The following is a 15,884-nucleotide window of genomic DNA, read 5'->3' as shown; positions in this document are numbered from 1 at the left end:
GGTTTTCAACTGAAGTGAAAATATTTGACAAAACAATCAATGAAAATGGAAAAAATAGTTTGTTTTCAGTAAAACGTTTCACAGTGGGGAAAATGACCCCGTTCCCAAAGAGCTTGTCTTATAGTGTAACATGGACAAAGGCTAGGAAACAGTGCTATAACAGACAAGGAGATTTGCCTCATGCCTGTAGTAGCCACATGCTGAGTCACTGTTGAATCTAGGAGCCCAGTCATGGACCAGGACCCCATGGTGCTAGGTGCTGTACAGACAAAAAAAGACAGTCCCTGCACCAAAGGCCTGGATTCTTGAAGGTAATGAGAGTTAGGCACCTAAATGGAATCAAGAGCTAACACTCTACATGGAAGACAAGAGACAGCTAGAGGGAGGCAGACAGGGAGTACAAAGAAACAAGGAAGCAAAGTGGTCAGCATGACAGTCAGTGGTCTCTGCATACCAGCAGCCTAAATGTTATCAAGGGTTTGGTTTTTTTTGCAGGCAACCTGCTGTTGCTGCTGCTGTTGATTTTAATTGGGAGGTGCAAAGGCAGGGGTATGGGAGTGGGAGAAGGGACTCTGGGGGTAGAGGGGAGATAGGGGAAGGAAAGCCTGGCAGATGGTGAAGAGTGCAGGGTGTGGTGAGGCTGGCAGCAGAGTAGAGATCAAGAGGGGCAGGGAGGAAGATGGGGCAAATAATCCAGAATGCTCAGTTAAGACCTGTAGTTAGGCCAAGTGTAGGCACCCAACCTGGAAAATAGCCAGGGCACTGGGATTAATACCCCCTCATGACAATTACTGGGGATCTGTAATGAAAACGTGTGGTCAGCTGGAGGAGGGGGGGCTCTCTCTCCTCTGAAAGGCAATTTAACTAAGAATTCTATCCACATAAAGTGCATTGTGGTGAAAGGGGCTGTGGAAGAGCAAGTGATATGGTGAAATGTCGAGGAAGTAACAGGCTCAGGAGCAGGAACTTTGCCGAAGCAACAGGTAAGGGCATGCAGAGTTTCTTGGCAGGCTCTGCGGACTCTTTGTGCAGAGAACATGTTCTGGGCCATGTCAATTTGCATAGTTCCCTGAAGAATTCCATAGACACTCCCTCAGGGAGTTGGGCTCTCTCAGCCTCTCCCATCCTGCTCCGCACTGCACTCAGCCTTTAGAGCTAGAAAATAGACACCAGGAAGATCTGCTACAAAGTTTTCAGAGGGTGGCAGGATCTGAAGGCTCAGCCAAGAGAGATCCTTGTTATTCAGTCAAGACCTGAAAATGTGACGCCCTGTGTGCAGTGCATGAATGTCAGTGATCTCATGGGGAAATGCATCTTCCATTACACAAGAGGCAGCATGCTGGTTTGTTTTCACACCCACCCTAAAGGTGGCCGCATTTCAGTGGTGCTACAGGTGGTACTACAGAGGCTGTGAAGTGCTATGGGATACAAAGTGCTATATAAAACTGAAATTGATGTTATCAGTGTGAGGGGTTGGGTGAACTATGGTATAAATGGGATCCATTGCCATTATTTTCTCCTGCCTTGTGGAATCACACTTGGGGCTGTGGTAGCTTTCTTACAGAGTTCTGTTTATCCTCCTCCTCCCCCAGAAATCACAAAACCCTTTCATCCTGCCAGCAGGTAGTAGAAATAGCAAGATGACTGATCAACTGACTGGGACAGTTTACAGCTTGCTAATAGTTCTTCCTCTCCTGTGCCCTATAAATATGGAGATCAGACTGAAGGGCTCCAAAATAGGTACCTACAATCTCCTGGGCACATCTCAATGTAAGAGTTGGTTTTGGAGCTAAAATACTTACCAGGCATTCCCCTCCCGTAGAGATCCACAAAGATACTCCAGAGAAGCTGCTATATTGCTCTGACTCAGTGGTGGGAAAGCTGCAGCTCGTCAGAGTAATCTGCTGACGGGCTGCTAGACAGTTTGTTTACATTTGCACGGCCGTCCACAGCTCCCAGTGGCCGCAGTTTGCTGTTCCTGGCCAATGGGAGCTGCAGGAAGCGGTGGCCAGCACGTCCCTGCTGCCCGCACTGCTTCCCACAGCTCCTATTGGCTGGGAACGGTGAACCGTGGCCACTGGGAGCTGCGGGAGGTTGTGCAAATGTAAACGAACTGTCTGGCAGCCCGCCATTGATTACCCCTGGTGACCTGCATGTGGCCCACAGGCTGCAGGTTGCCCATCCCTGCTCTGACTCATGTAATGTGGATGTCTTGTCTTCTTTTCTTTTTTCTATTTCCCATCACAGCAGCCACCTCCCATCACTGTCCTCTGGACTTGTCTTGAGGCCCAGCCTCTCCCCTGATGCCACTTCAGTCTGTAACATGATGCCAATAGACATCCCCTTCTCCACATAACAACCTAAGCAATGGTATTTTCCTCAGCCTCCCATGGTCCATCCTGGACAACCAGGTATTCAAGAGCAAGTCAGGGCTGATTGCACGTTATGACTGTTTATTCTCACCACATGATTCATGCTTATATTCTGCCCTGTGACTATTTTTTTAGCAAGAGGTGCATGAGAATTTAATAACTTTCTACATTAGCTAACAACATCATTGAATCTGTGGGACAGCACTGCTGGAAGTACCCACAAAGCAGTCAATGTGTCCATAAAAGCCATGCTGTTTTGGGTTCAGAACGGTTGCAGTTTTGCCCTGTGTCCACTCTAACAGCGATTTACACAGCTGTAGTCACAGTGCCTTTGGGTACCTATCCCACATTTCCTGGTACTGCCACCAGAAGCTGTAACTTCTGGGAGATTTCAAAAGTTCTTCTAGGCTACCTGGAGTGGCACAAGAGAATTATGGGAGAAGAGGTCACACTGCCATAATTCCCTGGAAGAACTCTTGTAAATTCTCTGGTGCTGGCACTATTTCTAGTCTGTGGCTCAAAAGGGAGACCAGGGGACATGCTCTGCTCTTGCTCCTCACTTAGTCAGGAGGGTTTTGCTGTTGAAAAGTAGTTATGAAAGGTGACTGTGGAAGATATTTCAGAAGAGCCTATGGAGAGCCAGAGATTGTCAAACAGCTCCCAGCACTCACGATCAGCAAGGCATCCATCACCACTGCCTAGCAGGCCAGATGAGCCTCACTGGTTGGAGCACAACTTTTGTGTCCAGACCATGAGCTCAGAATCCAGGGGGGCACAAACCATACACAAAGCTGAGGGGAATATTGCAGCACCAGATGAGCATGGGATTTGCTGCACCAAACAAACAAATAATGATCCCTCTTATCCAGAGCTGGGGGTGTTCGGCTCTGGGATTTTGGTTCAGTCCAAACAAAATACCTCAGCACTGATTTGTTTTTCCCTTCCCTTCCTTGCTGAGTTCAGAAATCTGAGCTTCCACTGCAGTGACTGACAATGTGCCTAAGGTGGGGCAGGAAGGAGAGCCGTTCTAGCTGGTCTCAGAGGGCAGGTCTACACCATTGCCTAAGTTGCTCTAACTTACGTCACTCGGGAGTGTGAAAAAGTCATCCCTCCCTCCTGAGTGACACAAGTTTTGCGCAGTTCACACCAGTGCTATATTGGTGGGAAACACTCAACCAGCAACATAGCTTCCACTTCTTGCCAAAGTGGAGTAATTATGTCGACAGGAGAGCACTCACCCATTGGCATAGTGCATCTTCACCGCCCGTGCTACAGTGGTGCAGCTGTGCTGATGTAGTGCTCTACTGTGTAGACTTGCCCAGAGCTTCAGCCTCCTTGGCTACATTCAGTCCCAGCTTGAGTACACAAATTTGCACAAGTTCCTATGGAGCTAGCATGCTAACAATAGTCATGTGGCCATTGTGGCATGGGCGAGGGCTAGGATTGTTGCTCAAGTCCAAGTCTGCCCACCCTCCCAAGTCCAAGCTCGGGTGGCCAGCCTGAGCCTCTGCCCATGAGGTAGCATTCACATTGCTAGTTCTAGTCCCCTTGCTCAAGCTGAGCTAACACCAATCTGTCTGCCTCATTGGGAATCACCCCTATCAATTGCAGTGTCAATAGACTTTAGGCTTGTCTACATTGGAAAGGGTAAGCTGGTCTAGCTAGTGAAGACACAGCTTATCCCAGCAAAAGAGTGCTGTTACTGATGTAGCTTAAACCACTTTCCAAATGAAATAAGACATGCTGGCCAAAGCTCTCTTACCAGCTATACTGCCATAAGCTGGTGTAACTGCGTCTACACTAGGGCTTTTGCCAATATAAAAATGATGTAACAAAATCTCACTTCTAGTCTAGTCCAGCAACTGGTTCTAGTGTGAACCTGGGCCAAAGCTGGGATTTTCTGAAGTGAATTAGTGATGAAGAAAATGCTTGTTTTAAAATCTAATTGTCTCTTCGTTGAAGTCCAGATGCATTACATGTTGTATTAATGGAAGGGGATCTCAAGCTGATTTGATTTGGAAGTTTTTGATAATTACCTATAAAGAGATAGGAGGGAGGCGAGTGGGCACGAGGGAAGCGAGAGGGAGGCGGTATTATCAGATGAGCCTCTAAAGCTTTTTTCCTGATAAGAAGTTTGCTGTTTGTTGCTCTGTCCCTCTTTCAGTTTGTCTTGGAGTGTCTCATGCATCTCTGTTTATGCATGGTTCTCTAATGCAACTGTCAATATCGCCATCTCAAACTGCCAGGCTATCTGCTGAGAATCAGTGTCAAGCAGGAAGGAGAGGTTTCCAGTTCGGTTCCAGCAACTGCTTGGTCCCTGTTGTGTTTGTTCTACCATGGATGGTCTGGAGCTGTGTCTTTCTCTGTTGTGCCAATTACCATAGTACTTGAGGTGTTAAATACAAGAAGTATAATTTCTGTCCAGTTATGGATCTCTGGCTCTGCCCCTCCCTTGGTTAGGACATTTCTGTGATCATGTTGGGGGATGATATCTAAGCAAAGGATAAAAGTTGGCCACTTTTTAGCCTCCATTAATAAGGAAGGTGAGTCTTGTGTTGTGCTCTAAATTAATTGAGGCAGGGACTCCTTTCTCCTGAAGAAAAAGCCTATTCTCCTTGTGAACCTACTGCAGAAAACTGGCTAATGTGGCTGCTTCACTCTTGACTCTAACATTCACAATGTTCCCACAGAGCATCTAATTCTCGGTGTAGTACAGAAGAACAGGTGGCCCTGAGGTGGCCACGCCCTAGCCCAGTGGTTCTCAACCAGGGCTACGCAGAGGTCTTCCAGGGGGTATGTCAACTCATCTAGATATTTGTCTAGTTTTACAACAAGCTGCATAAAAAGCACTAGTGAAGTCAGTACAAACTAAAATTTCATATAGACAATGACTTGTTTATACTGCTTTGTATACTATACACTGAAATGTAAGTACAATATTTATATTCTAGTTAAGTTATTTTATAATTATATGGTAAAAATGAGAAAGTAATAATGTGTTGTGACACTTTTGCACCTTTCTGTCTGATTTTGTAATCAAGTAGTTTTTAAGTGAGGTGAAACTTGGGGATATGCAAGACAAATCAAACTCCTGAAAGGAGTACAGTAGTCTGGAAATATTGAAAGCCACTGCCCTAGCCCATAGAGGCTTCTGGAGATGATACAGCTTAAAGTCAATCTTACTGTAGATCTGAAATTGGGTAGAAACCCAGAGTAGCTCTCAGAGTGCTGGTGTGATATGTTCTCTCTGAAGCGTCCCACTTAAGAGAAGAGGGACCCCAAGTTTGACAATGCAATGGTAAGCTTCAGGTGTCAAGAGAATCTGCTCTCCAAGGCCCCTGTTCAACCAGGTGTTTAAGCGCATGGCTAGCTTTCAACACATGTGTAGACTCAGTGAAGTCTACAGGACAACTGAGTTAGGGCTCAATTGTTAAAGAGCTGCAGAGGCTTCAGGGCATACACCTCGATCTCCAAATAGCAGCCATAAGTGCTACTCAGCCTCAGTTTGCAAGGCAGCAGAACTCTTCCTCTCAGATATAGAGCTTGCCATTATTGATCCATGTCTTTGTCATCTCACACTGTACTCTATCCAGGAGTGATTTGTGGAGGCCAATATGGAAATATACCTATATCTCCTAGAACTGGAAGGGACATCGAGTCCAGCTCCCTGCCTTCACTAGCAGGACCAAGTACTGATTTTTGCCCCAGATCCCTAAGTGCCCCCCTCAAGGATTGAGCTTACAACCCTAGGCTTAGCAGGCCAATGATCAAACCACTGAGCTAGACCTCCCTCTAATTGGAGTGCTAACATCTGGAGAGGCTGTGTAACTTGTGTGTCTGAGGCGCTGCATGGATCCTATTGTGCTCTGGCACTGGAAGAAGACTCATTTATACTTAACAACCCCAAGTGTGCCTTGGCATAGCCTTCCCAGGATAGACATTCCACACTAAAAAGTAGTCAACTTGTCCCCCACCACAAAGCCAGAAGTTCTCCTGGTAGCTGAGAATTATCTTGGGAGGCTCTTCCTATGTGGACTGCAGTAATCAATTAAACGTTGTCTGCCCACGTCTGCCTCAGACCAGGAGTGTGGTTTGGTACTAGACTCTGTTTGTGTTTACTGTCCCGTTTCTTGCAGTGCACTCTCCTGCAATAGGTTATTTGCTTTATAAAAAAATCTCATAGTCTCCAACACGTCATTAGGAAATCTGCTTGGAATTCTGCACTTGGGCAGCCCCTGAAACTGTGGTGTGGCCCTTTACTGAGGCTCTAGAGATGGCTCTCCCAGACACTGGCCTGCCACTGACTCTGAACCACCACACTCAGCGTGCTTGTACCTTACTAGGCCATAGCATGCCTGTCAAGGAAGGGCAGGGCTGGCTGCTGCTGTGTGAGTCACGGTTGGAAAAACAATGTGTGGGAACCACTGCCAGTCCCACAGAGCCAGCCCTAATGAGCCATCAACATGCCCAAACACCTGTCTGCAGAGCCAGAAATATCTGTGATGATATTTGTGATGCGCTCTCCCACGCTGATGTGAATGGAAAGATAGAGAAGCCTGAAGGATCAGGTAGTAGGGTTGGCCAATGTGTAGTTTCAGGCATCAGAACTGTGTATTTATTCATACGTCCTTTGATGTCCATTGGCACCTCCTTTAATTTTGGGGTGTATTGTTAAAGGCAGATAAAGTTGGGTAAGAGGCTAATAGTAAGAGGCTAATATCATCGATAGTACTGGCTAGATGATGTGCCAGCTATGTCTAGGGAGAAGTCCCAAGCAAAATTCTTGGGCTGAGATTCTCATCACTGCTCTGGCCCCATTACCTGCCATATAAAAGACTCGCTCTGTACAAGCACTGCAGAAGACAACTGTAAGCTGCCCTCTGAGGATGCTTTCATGAGTCTTTGGATAGGGCATGTGGGACTGTGGTGATGGGAGGGATGCACTGGGGGTGGGGGAACAGCTGGGAGATTTCAGGTAGCACTGCAGTCCAGGAGAGGTGCACCTAGAGCAGCTCAGCATTGGGCGGGTGCAAAGGTAGCTTAAAGCCACCATAGCTTTAACAACCTGGGCTGTGAGTTCTATGCTGCACAAGCCCAGAATCTCATCTTTTTATGAATCCTATTTGCATGATTCTAAAACTGATTTATATTACATGGAAAGCTCTGCTCCTCTGTACTAAATACCTGATTTGTCCTCTCATTTACACTAGCTTATGTGTATCAACACTCCAGATTCTCAAAAACACTTCACTAAATTACTTCTGTTTTAAGGCTATCACTAGAGCTGGCCAGGAAATAGAAATTGCTTCCTGCGAATAATTTCATATCGGGACAAAAACTCAGAAACATGATATTTTTTGCAGGGAAGGACTTCCGGAAAAATTCTGTTTCAGGAGAACCAAAACAAAATTTTTCAGCTTGCTGTCAGCCTGGCATGCTGCCAGGCTCCTAGGCTGCCTGGATTCCCAGCTAGCTACTTCTTTGCAGACCAGGAAGTTGAGTAGCTGACCATCCTGGGGATCTGACCAATCTAGGAAACTTGACAGCTCATAGGCAGTGTCAGCCTGGGTACCTGCTTATCTGGTTTCCATTGAAACTGTTGATGGAATTGATGCATGTTGATTCTATCAAATCAGGCAGAACATTTTCAACTAGCCATCAGTCTAGCGACGCCGCTGCTTCTAACTCAACATAGATCAAATAGAGCAGGATCAAGGGCAGCATCTGACCGTTGGGTAGAGCTGGGTGCAAAACAGTTTCCCTCAAATATTCAAGAGTTCACAATTTGCTGTCATCTTAAATCAAGATGAAAAGTCAAAATCTCAAAAAAAAATTGCAATGCAAAACACCGAGAAATGTTTTGGTTTGGGTCTATGGAAGCATTTTATTTTGAAAATTTCAAAACGTTTCATTTCAATTTTGACTTTTTTTTCTTTTTTTCTCAAACCTGACTCTGACTCAAGAACAGTTTTGGTTTTGACAAGTTAGCCTCTTTCAGTGAAAAACAATTCATCCAAAAAATTCTCAACTAGCCCTATGTTTGGGCTAGTTCCTTGCCACCATTTTCCCCTTTGTCCCTGTTCCTGGGTTGTTTTATACCATACAGTTACTGCAGGAATAGGAAATAACTTGTTAACTAGAAGGGAGGAAGAAATGCATCAGAGCATCTTGCATATCAAAGATTAGAATTGAAATACTGTATGGTCATCCATAATAGGATTATTGTCCTTGTTCTGTCTCTGTCCCCTTGTGAGTCTGACAGGGCTGCCCAGAGGATTCTGGGGGCCCGGGGTCTTTGGCGGCGGGGGGCCCTTCCGTTCCGGGACCCGCCGCCGAAGTGCCCCGAAGACCCGCGGCGGGAGCCCGCCGCCGCCGAATTACAGCCGAAGCGGGACCCGCCGCCGAATTACCGCCGAAGACCGAGCTGAACTTCGGCGGCGGGTCCCGCTTCGGCGGTAATTCGCCAGTGGGGGGTCCTTCCGCCCCGGAGCGGAAGGACCCCCTGCTGGCGAAGACCGGGAGCGAAGAAGCTCCTGCGCCCTCTTGCCCCGCCCCCTCTGGGCGGCCCTGACCCTATCCACCCCCCCAGAACACCCACAATCCAACCCCCCCATTCTCTGCCCCCTCCCCCAACCTCTGCCCTGACTGTCTCCAGGGCTCCCTGCCCTTTAGCCAACCCCCCCGGCCCCAGCCTCTTACCCCCGGCTCCCTCCTCACGCGCAGCCTCAGCGCCTCGCTGGAACAGCCGCAGCGTGCCTCCGGCGGTGCCTGAGCTCCGTCCCGCTCAGAGCCGCGTGGTGAGGGGGCGGGGCTGTGAGCTCTGGGCCCAGCGGAGGGAGCAGAGCTCAGCCCGGAGCTCCCAGCCCCGCCCCCTCACCATGCGGCTCTGAGCGGGGCGGGGCTCAGGGGCCCCGCTGGAGACAGGGCGCTTGATGCGCTAAGGCTCCAGGAGAGGGGTGGAGGCGGGAGCCTCCGCTGTTCTCTTGGGGGCCCCTGCGGAGCCCGGGGCCCGGGGCAAATTGCCCCCTCCCCCCCCCCTCTGGGCAGCCCTGGAGTCTGAGCGGAAAGGCCTCAAGAAGGACAGTCTGGGAAGGGTGGGGGCAGGAGAGGGCTGTCTACATGCAGTGGGAGTTAAACTAGCATTCTAGAAGGGAAAGGTCGAGCAGGTGAATGGAGCTTGAGAGCAGGAGTTGTCCTGAATTTATTGCACTTTGGTTGTGTTCCAGAATTCAGTGCAAACTAGGAGGGAAGTTGCATCTGCAAAGAGCAGAGGTGGTTATTCAGCTTCCCATGTGCCAAGCAAAGGGTGAGGACTTCATCAAGCAGCGATGCCGTGAGATCAGTACTAGTATTTTTTAATGGGAGCGTGGTTTCCATGCAATATTTCAGACACAAGCCACCCACAGGTAATAATAACTTAACTTTATATTCATACAGCATCTTGAAGATTCCCAAGCACTTACAGACTGTACACACAGGGAGCATGGCTGCTTCTGGAGAGAAATACACAGCTGTCGGAAGCAGTGGCACAGGATAATCCTTTAGGACAAGAAGTGAAAAATTCTGCTCTCTTGTAATGTTTTCAGAGAGGATTTAGACAGGCAGCATATACTTTTTCACTAGTAGGGTGGTGAAGAACTGGAATGGGTTACCTAGGGAGGTAGTGGAATCTCCTTCCTTAGAGGTTTTTAAGGTCAGGCTTGACAAAGCCCTGGCTGGGATGATTTAGTTGGGTTTGGTCCTGCTTTGAGCAGGGGGTTGGACTAGATGACCTCCTGAGGTCCCTTCCAACCCTGAGATTCTATGATTCTATTATTCTAATTAGCCAAACTGGAATTTGGCCAAGACACTCACATTAACCCTAGTCTGGGATGCCCCAAATGCATGGGATGTCCAATGACCATTCATAGCCAGGACTTTGGTGTTGTATTTCATAGGAAAGGTGACACCTCCAGTAGCAAAATACTTCCTAGCTTCCCAGTTGATGCATTGGTTCAAACTGACTCAGATGCCTTGGAGAACATTGCTGCAGAGGATTACACTCAAAGGAGATCATGCAAATCATCATCATGCAAATCCCAAAGGGATGTAGCATCCTTGCATTCTGAGTGCCAGGCAGATCGATTTCTAGCTCGGTCCTTCAAGTGGTCTGGCTGGCTATTCAGATTATGTCCATCACTAGTAATCTTACTGCACCCCTGAAATTTGTGATTACCACAGGATCTCTGGTCCCATGGTAATGGTCTTTCATTGTAATTATATGTCCATACCAGGGGTCAGCTACCTTTCAGATGTGGTGTGCTGAGTCTTCATTTATTCACTTTAATGTAAGGTTTTGCGAGCCAATAATATGTGTTAACCTTTTTAGAAGGTCTCTTTCTATAAGTCTATAATATATAACTAAACTATTGTTGTATGTAAAGTAAATAAGGTTTCAGAATGTTTAAGAAGCTTCATTTAAAATTAAATTAAAATGCAGAGACCCCTGGACTGGTGGCCAGGACCCGGGTAGTGTGAGTGCCACTGAAAATCAGCTTGCGTGCTGCCTTCGGCACCCGTGCCATAGGTTGCCTACCCCTGGTCCATACCAAGAAAGCCACGGAACCCGAACCAGTGTTGATGGAAATGGTTACTGGGTCTGGCTACAAACATTCTCGTTGCTGATCTTGTCTCTTAATACAGAGCAGAGGACGAAGATGGTGAGAATCGCAAATGTCAGTGTGCCACTCTTCAGCAGCCATGTTTCACTGCTGGATAAGGTTCTATAGATCCACAGCTTTGTAACTGTCATGATGTTCTCACAGAAATTGCTGAAAGGCCCCATACATGACAGCACCTGCTGCTATACAAGAAGGAGAAGAAGAGAGTCCTTGCATACCAGACTGTAGAGAATATAGCTCTTTGGATGAAAGAGACTTTTAATTGTCAGTCATTAAGTCATTTATGCACTTGTAAAAGAGACAACAATGTGTGTGGGTATCTATAGGCTAAGGTTACTACAGCTTGCTACCTGCTTGTGAGATCATTAGGCAGGGAACAGGAATTGTCAGTTCTGCCTGGAAAAGTGATGCTGCTTTAAAAGAATGTCAGTGTTATAGCAACATCAATATGTGTCTTGTTCTCTGTCTTGTCTGAGTGGTTTGAGGCATATGACCCTGGGATGCCTCTTCCTCTGCTGAGCCTGGATAGGCATGTCTGCCATGACTAGACTATGGAGTTAGTGGACCTGAGCATGAATCCAAGTGAGTTTTACCCATCTTGATCCTGCCTCAGAGCAGGGGGATGGACTAGATGACCTCTCAAGTTCCTTTCCAGACCGACATTGCTATGATCCCTTAATTCTGAACAACTTTTCACATGGATCCATGAGAACAGTGATGGGAAAGACTCCAGTTGGCCAAGAGGATGAAATAAAATAGAGGGGCAAATAGACCTTCCCCGTCTCATTTCTGCCAGTGTGATATTACTGTGATATGTAATTCACACACTCACTCAGATCCTGTCTGGAAACCATTTATAACTGGAGCAATAATTTGGGTTTCTCACGCTTTTTCATTTTTTCAGGTGGACCCATTGCCTTGAACTGGGAACTGAAGTAGGAGAAAATTTGAGAGAACCATGATGTCTCTTGGTGTCAGCAAAGGTAATTTATCTTGCCCCTACCTACAAGATCATGCTATTTGCTATTTGTTATATGAACTCTAACATCTGTGATTTCCCCTATTCCAATGTATGATGATGCCTTACTCAACAGATTGTCATGTATTTACTTTCTACAGAATTCTGTGTGTTTGATATTTCACTGGGGTAGAATTGTAATGCCTACAAAGATAGAGAAAGGTGCAAAACTAGTAACCTCCAATGAATTTCAGGAGGAACAAAACAATAATGTAAGCAACCCTGTACTGTCATGGCTGGCACAGAAGGAGTGTATAAAATTCTTATTGGGGCAACATATATCCCACAAGTCAACAACAGATTCCACCCCTGCTACAGAACCTGAGGCTTCATATTAAAAGTAATCATAGAAGATTAGGGTTGGAAGAGACCTCAGGAGGTCTTCTAGTCCAACCCCCTACTCAAAGCAGGACCAACCCCAACTCAATCATCCAAGCCAGGGCTTTGTCAAGCCAGGCTTAAGGATGGAGATTCCACCAGGGTAATACATGTGATGGTCCCCTCTGGTGCTATCTGGATCGGTGATCTGCTAGGCTTCTCCAATCCTTGACTATGGGAGCCAGCCTTATCCTGCTCTGCTGTGACAGCTCCCCACTTCTGGGCTGTTCACGCACAGCCTCTGGCATGTAAGCTACTTCCAGCTATTTGCAAGAGAATGACACTAGCCAATATCTCCGGTCCCAGAAGCAACCCTAGGAACCTACGTCTTGCAGTGTCCAGTTATGTCTGATGGACACTGCAAGCTTATATAAGTTTGTCAATTTAACAAAGAAATTGATATGTACCAGGCTTGTTCTATGATATGCTTCAAACCAAACACACTGCTTCAGGTAGAATAAACAAACAGATTTATTAGGTATAAAGATAGATTTTAAGTGATTATAAGTCAAAGTATAACAAGTCAGATTTGGTCAAATGAAATAAAAGCAAAACACATTCTAAGCTAATCTTAACACTTTCAATGTCCTTAAAAACTTAGATGCTTCTCCCCACAGGCTGTCTGGTTACTTTTCAGTCAGGCTCTCCCCTTTGGTCAGCATTTCAGTCGCTTGGTGGTGGTGGTGTCTGTAGATGTAGGTGGAAGAGAGAGAGAGAGCATGGCAAAATGTCTCTCCCTTTTATCATGTCCTTTCTTTTCTCTTGGCTTCCCCCCCACACACTTCTGAGTCAGGTGAGCATTGCTGTCAAACTGCCCAAAGGAAGGGGGTGACTCCCTCAAGGGTCTAACAGATTCTTTTGTTACTGCCTAAGCCAGTGTCCGTTGTTTCTGTGAGGCTGGGCAGGGTTTGTCCCATCCATGCCCTGATGAGGTGTGAACTGCCTCTCTGTTCTTGGAGAGTTTTTGCCTGGGCTTGCTTTAAGCCATGAGGATACATTTCAGCCTCATAATGATATACATGAAATTATAACCTATAACTTTACTTTAACAATTACTATAATATCACTATAACAAACATGCTCAGTGTATTATGAGCCTTCTGAAGACACCCAATATGACAATCTTTGCATTGGATACCACACATTCGTTTTATAAAGATGAACATGGGGGTGCAGGGTGTTCCCCCGAGGTACAGTCACACCTCCCCCCTTAGTTTACTGGAAGAGGGTTAGCCACTGACTATCTCGAAGGCAGTTTGTTGTTATAGTTCTCTTGGCATTCAGCCATTAAGGCCATGAGGCAGCATGCCTCAGTTTCCCCATTCACACACAGCAAACCAGTTTTTTTTATGATTTCTCTGCTGTCGTAAGCTTTAAACCTGTTTATAGGTATTAATTGAAAAGTAGCATTATGATAAGGTTTAACATCCATGTCAAAATTCTTATCCCCAAACCTTAACATTAATACCAAAATTGTTATCACTGATGGATGTTTACAAGTATCTTTATGATACCACGCCCTCTGTTCAGTTACTGTAGTTTGAGGTTAGTTTGTTCATTACCCATGGTGTCCTTTGTAATCAGTCACTGGCTTCTCTTTCCCTCCAGTGTTTCCCCTTTGTGTTGGCTCTTAATTTAATCATGTTCCTGGCATTTTGATATCTTAGGGCTTGGCTACACTTACAAATTTGCAGCGCTGCAGCAGGGTGTGAAAACACACCTTCTCCAGTGCTGCAAATTGCGGCGCTGCAAAGCGCCAGTGTGGTCAAAGCCCCCCACAGGGAGGTGGAGTACGGACAGCGCTGAGAGAGCTCTCTCCCAGCGCTGGCGCTTTGACTACACTTAGCGCTTCAAAGCGCTGCCGCGGCAGCGCTACCGCGGCAGCGCTTTGAAGTGCTAAGTGTAGCCACAGCCTCAGGGTCTGGCAAGATAAGGGTCCAGGGGGATCCTGTACATTGGCTGGCCTTCCTATGAGACAGGCTGGGAGGAATGAGGGCTTGGAGTCTTACAGTGACATGTGATCATGTCACCTGAACTGGAATCTATCTTTAACCTGCTGCTTTTCCATTTAGAAGGAGGGGTGGGAACCCAGAGAGAGACAAAGGATTCCTGCCTTGTGCATTTTCCTGAATCTGCAAGCAGCCTGAAACTAATAGTTTGGATAACTTTGTTCATTTCAATGAAGCAATTGATGTCACTTTTAATAGTAATAGTAGCTCCCAAAGTGCTTTACAAAGGAGTCAGAATCATTATCCCCATTGCACAGATGGGGAAACTGAGGCACATGGAGGTGAAGTGACTTGCCCAAGGTCATTCAGCCAATGGCAGAGCTGAGAACAGAACCCTGGTCTTAGCCCCAGCCACTGCTCTAGACACTAGGCCTCCACTTTTAACTTTTAAGCATTACTCTTTAAAAGTGAAAGTGTTCCTCTCTGACAGTAACTTGTTTACACACACAAGTTAATTAGACTGGTATACCTAAAGTGGTATAACTCCCTAGTTTGGATGTAGTTATGCCATTATGAAGATGCTTATACTGGTATAGCTATTCCCATTAGTTTCAGGCTATCTGCATATTCAGGAAAATGCACAAGGCAGGAATCCTTTGCTTGTTTCCAACTGGAAAAGTTGGAGGCTTTTTGGCAGCAAGCTTTCCTCACACCTTCTCATTTTTCAAAAATTTCTCCTGGGAAAACTGTTTGTATGCAAGGGGGAGTCTATTTTGAATGGGGATTTTTCCCACGAAAATTCCCATTTTCCATCCAGCTGTTCTCAGCCCCTTGCAGATAGTGTTTAGCAATCTGCAAGATCAATCCAAGTTTTGATATTCCTCTCCCCTCCCCGCCACATACAGCTCCTCCACACCCTAGCTTTCCTCAGCGCCTTGCACTTTCTCTAGCCCCTCCCTAGGCTTCTTTGGTCCTCTCAAACACCACCCTGTCCAACCCTCACTCTCTCCCATCTCCCCTGAACTGCTTTCTCTCATCTGATCTCTACCCTGCTGATGATGCAGCATGTCCTAATTTCCAACCTATGGCATTTTCACATCTCCTGCTTCAATGTTTTAATTAATGTTAACGACACTTATTCCAGTGAATTATGTAATTAAGGCTCCTAATAGGTGAGAGGACAGAGCCAATGGAAGATAAATAGATTTTTGACAGAGTAGCACTGAAGGAAAAGGCATTATAGGGACAGGAGGCTAGTGCTTGTGCCACAATCAAAATGAAAGCCCCATTGTGCCAGGTGTGGTACGCATATTCTGGAAGACATGGATTGATCACTTGCATTTGAAATAGCAATTGGGAATGGAAGGGTAGAAATGAGCAAGGCAAGGGTCTCTTTAATCTGCTAATTTGAGGCTGTCATTAGACAAGGTTTGCAGGAGGGAATCCTATGTTCTTTCAATCTGTCTGTCCTCCCATTGAGCAAGTCCTAAACTTGTCTCACCAGCAG

At 46.4% G+C, this 15,884-nt stretch overlaps 1 protein-coding gene across 9 annotated transcripts in view; it reads left to right on the top strand.

The window, feature by feature from the left end:
• Window positions 1-15,884, top strand: part of ZNF185 (zinc finger protein 185 with LIM domain) — a 122,316-nt gene that overhangs the window by 16,347 nt on the left and 90,085 nt on the right. For 8 of the 9 annotated variants that reach the window (XM_045029060.1, XM_045029064.1, XM_045029061.1 and 5 more), the window contains exon 2: window positions 11,937-12,015. In XM_045029060.1, the coding sequence (XP_044884995.1) occupies window positions 11,991-12,015 (25 nt within the window). In that variant the 5' untranslated portion in view covers window positions 11,937-11,990. Of the gene's footprint in view, window positions 1-9,691; window positions 9,779-11,936; window positions 12,016-15,884 lie in introns of those variants that run through there. The other variant, XM_045029057.1, reaches the window with a different exon arrangement.

The sequence above is a fragment of the Mauremys mutica genome, chromosome 9, assembly GCF_020497125.1.
Source record: "Mauremys mutica isolate MM-2020 ecotype Southern chromosome 9, ASM2049712v1, whole genome shotgun sequence".
NCBI lineage: Eukaryota > Metazoa > Chordata > Testudines > Geoemydidae > Mauremys > Mauremys mutica.
Note: the sequence above shows the minus strand (reverse complement) of the source record. Positions and strands in the feature narration are given on the sequence as shown.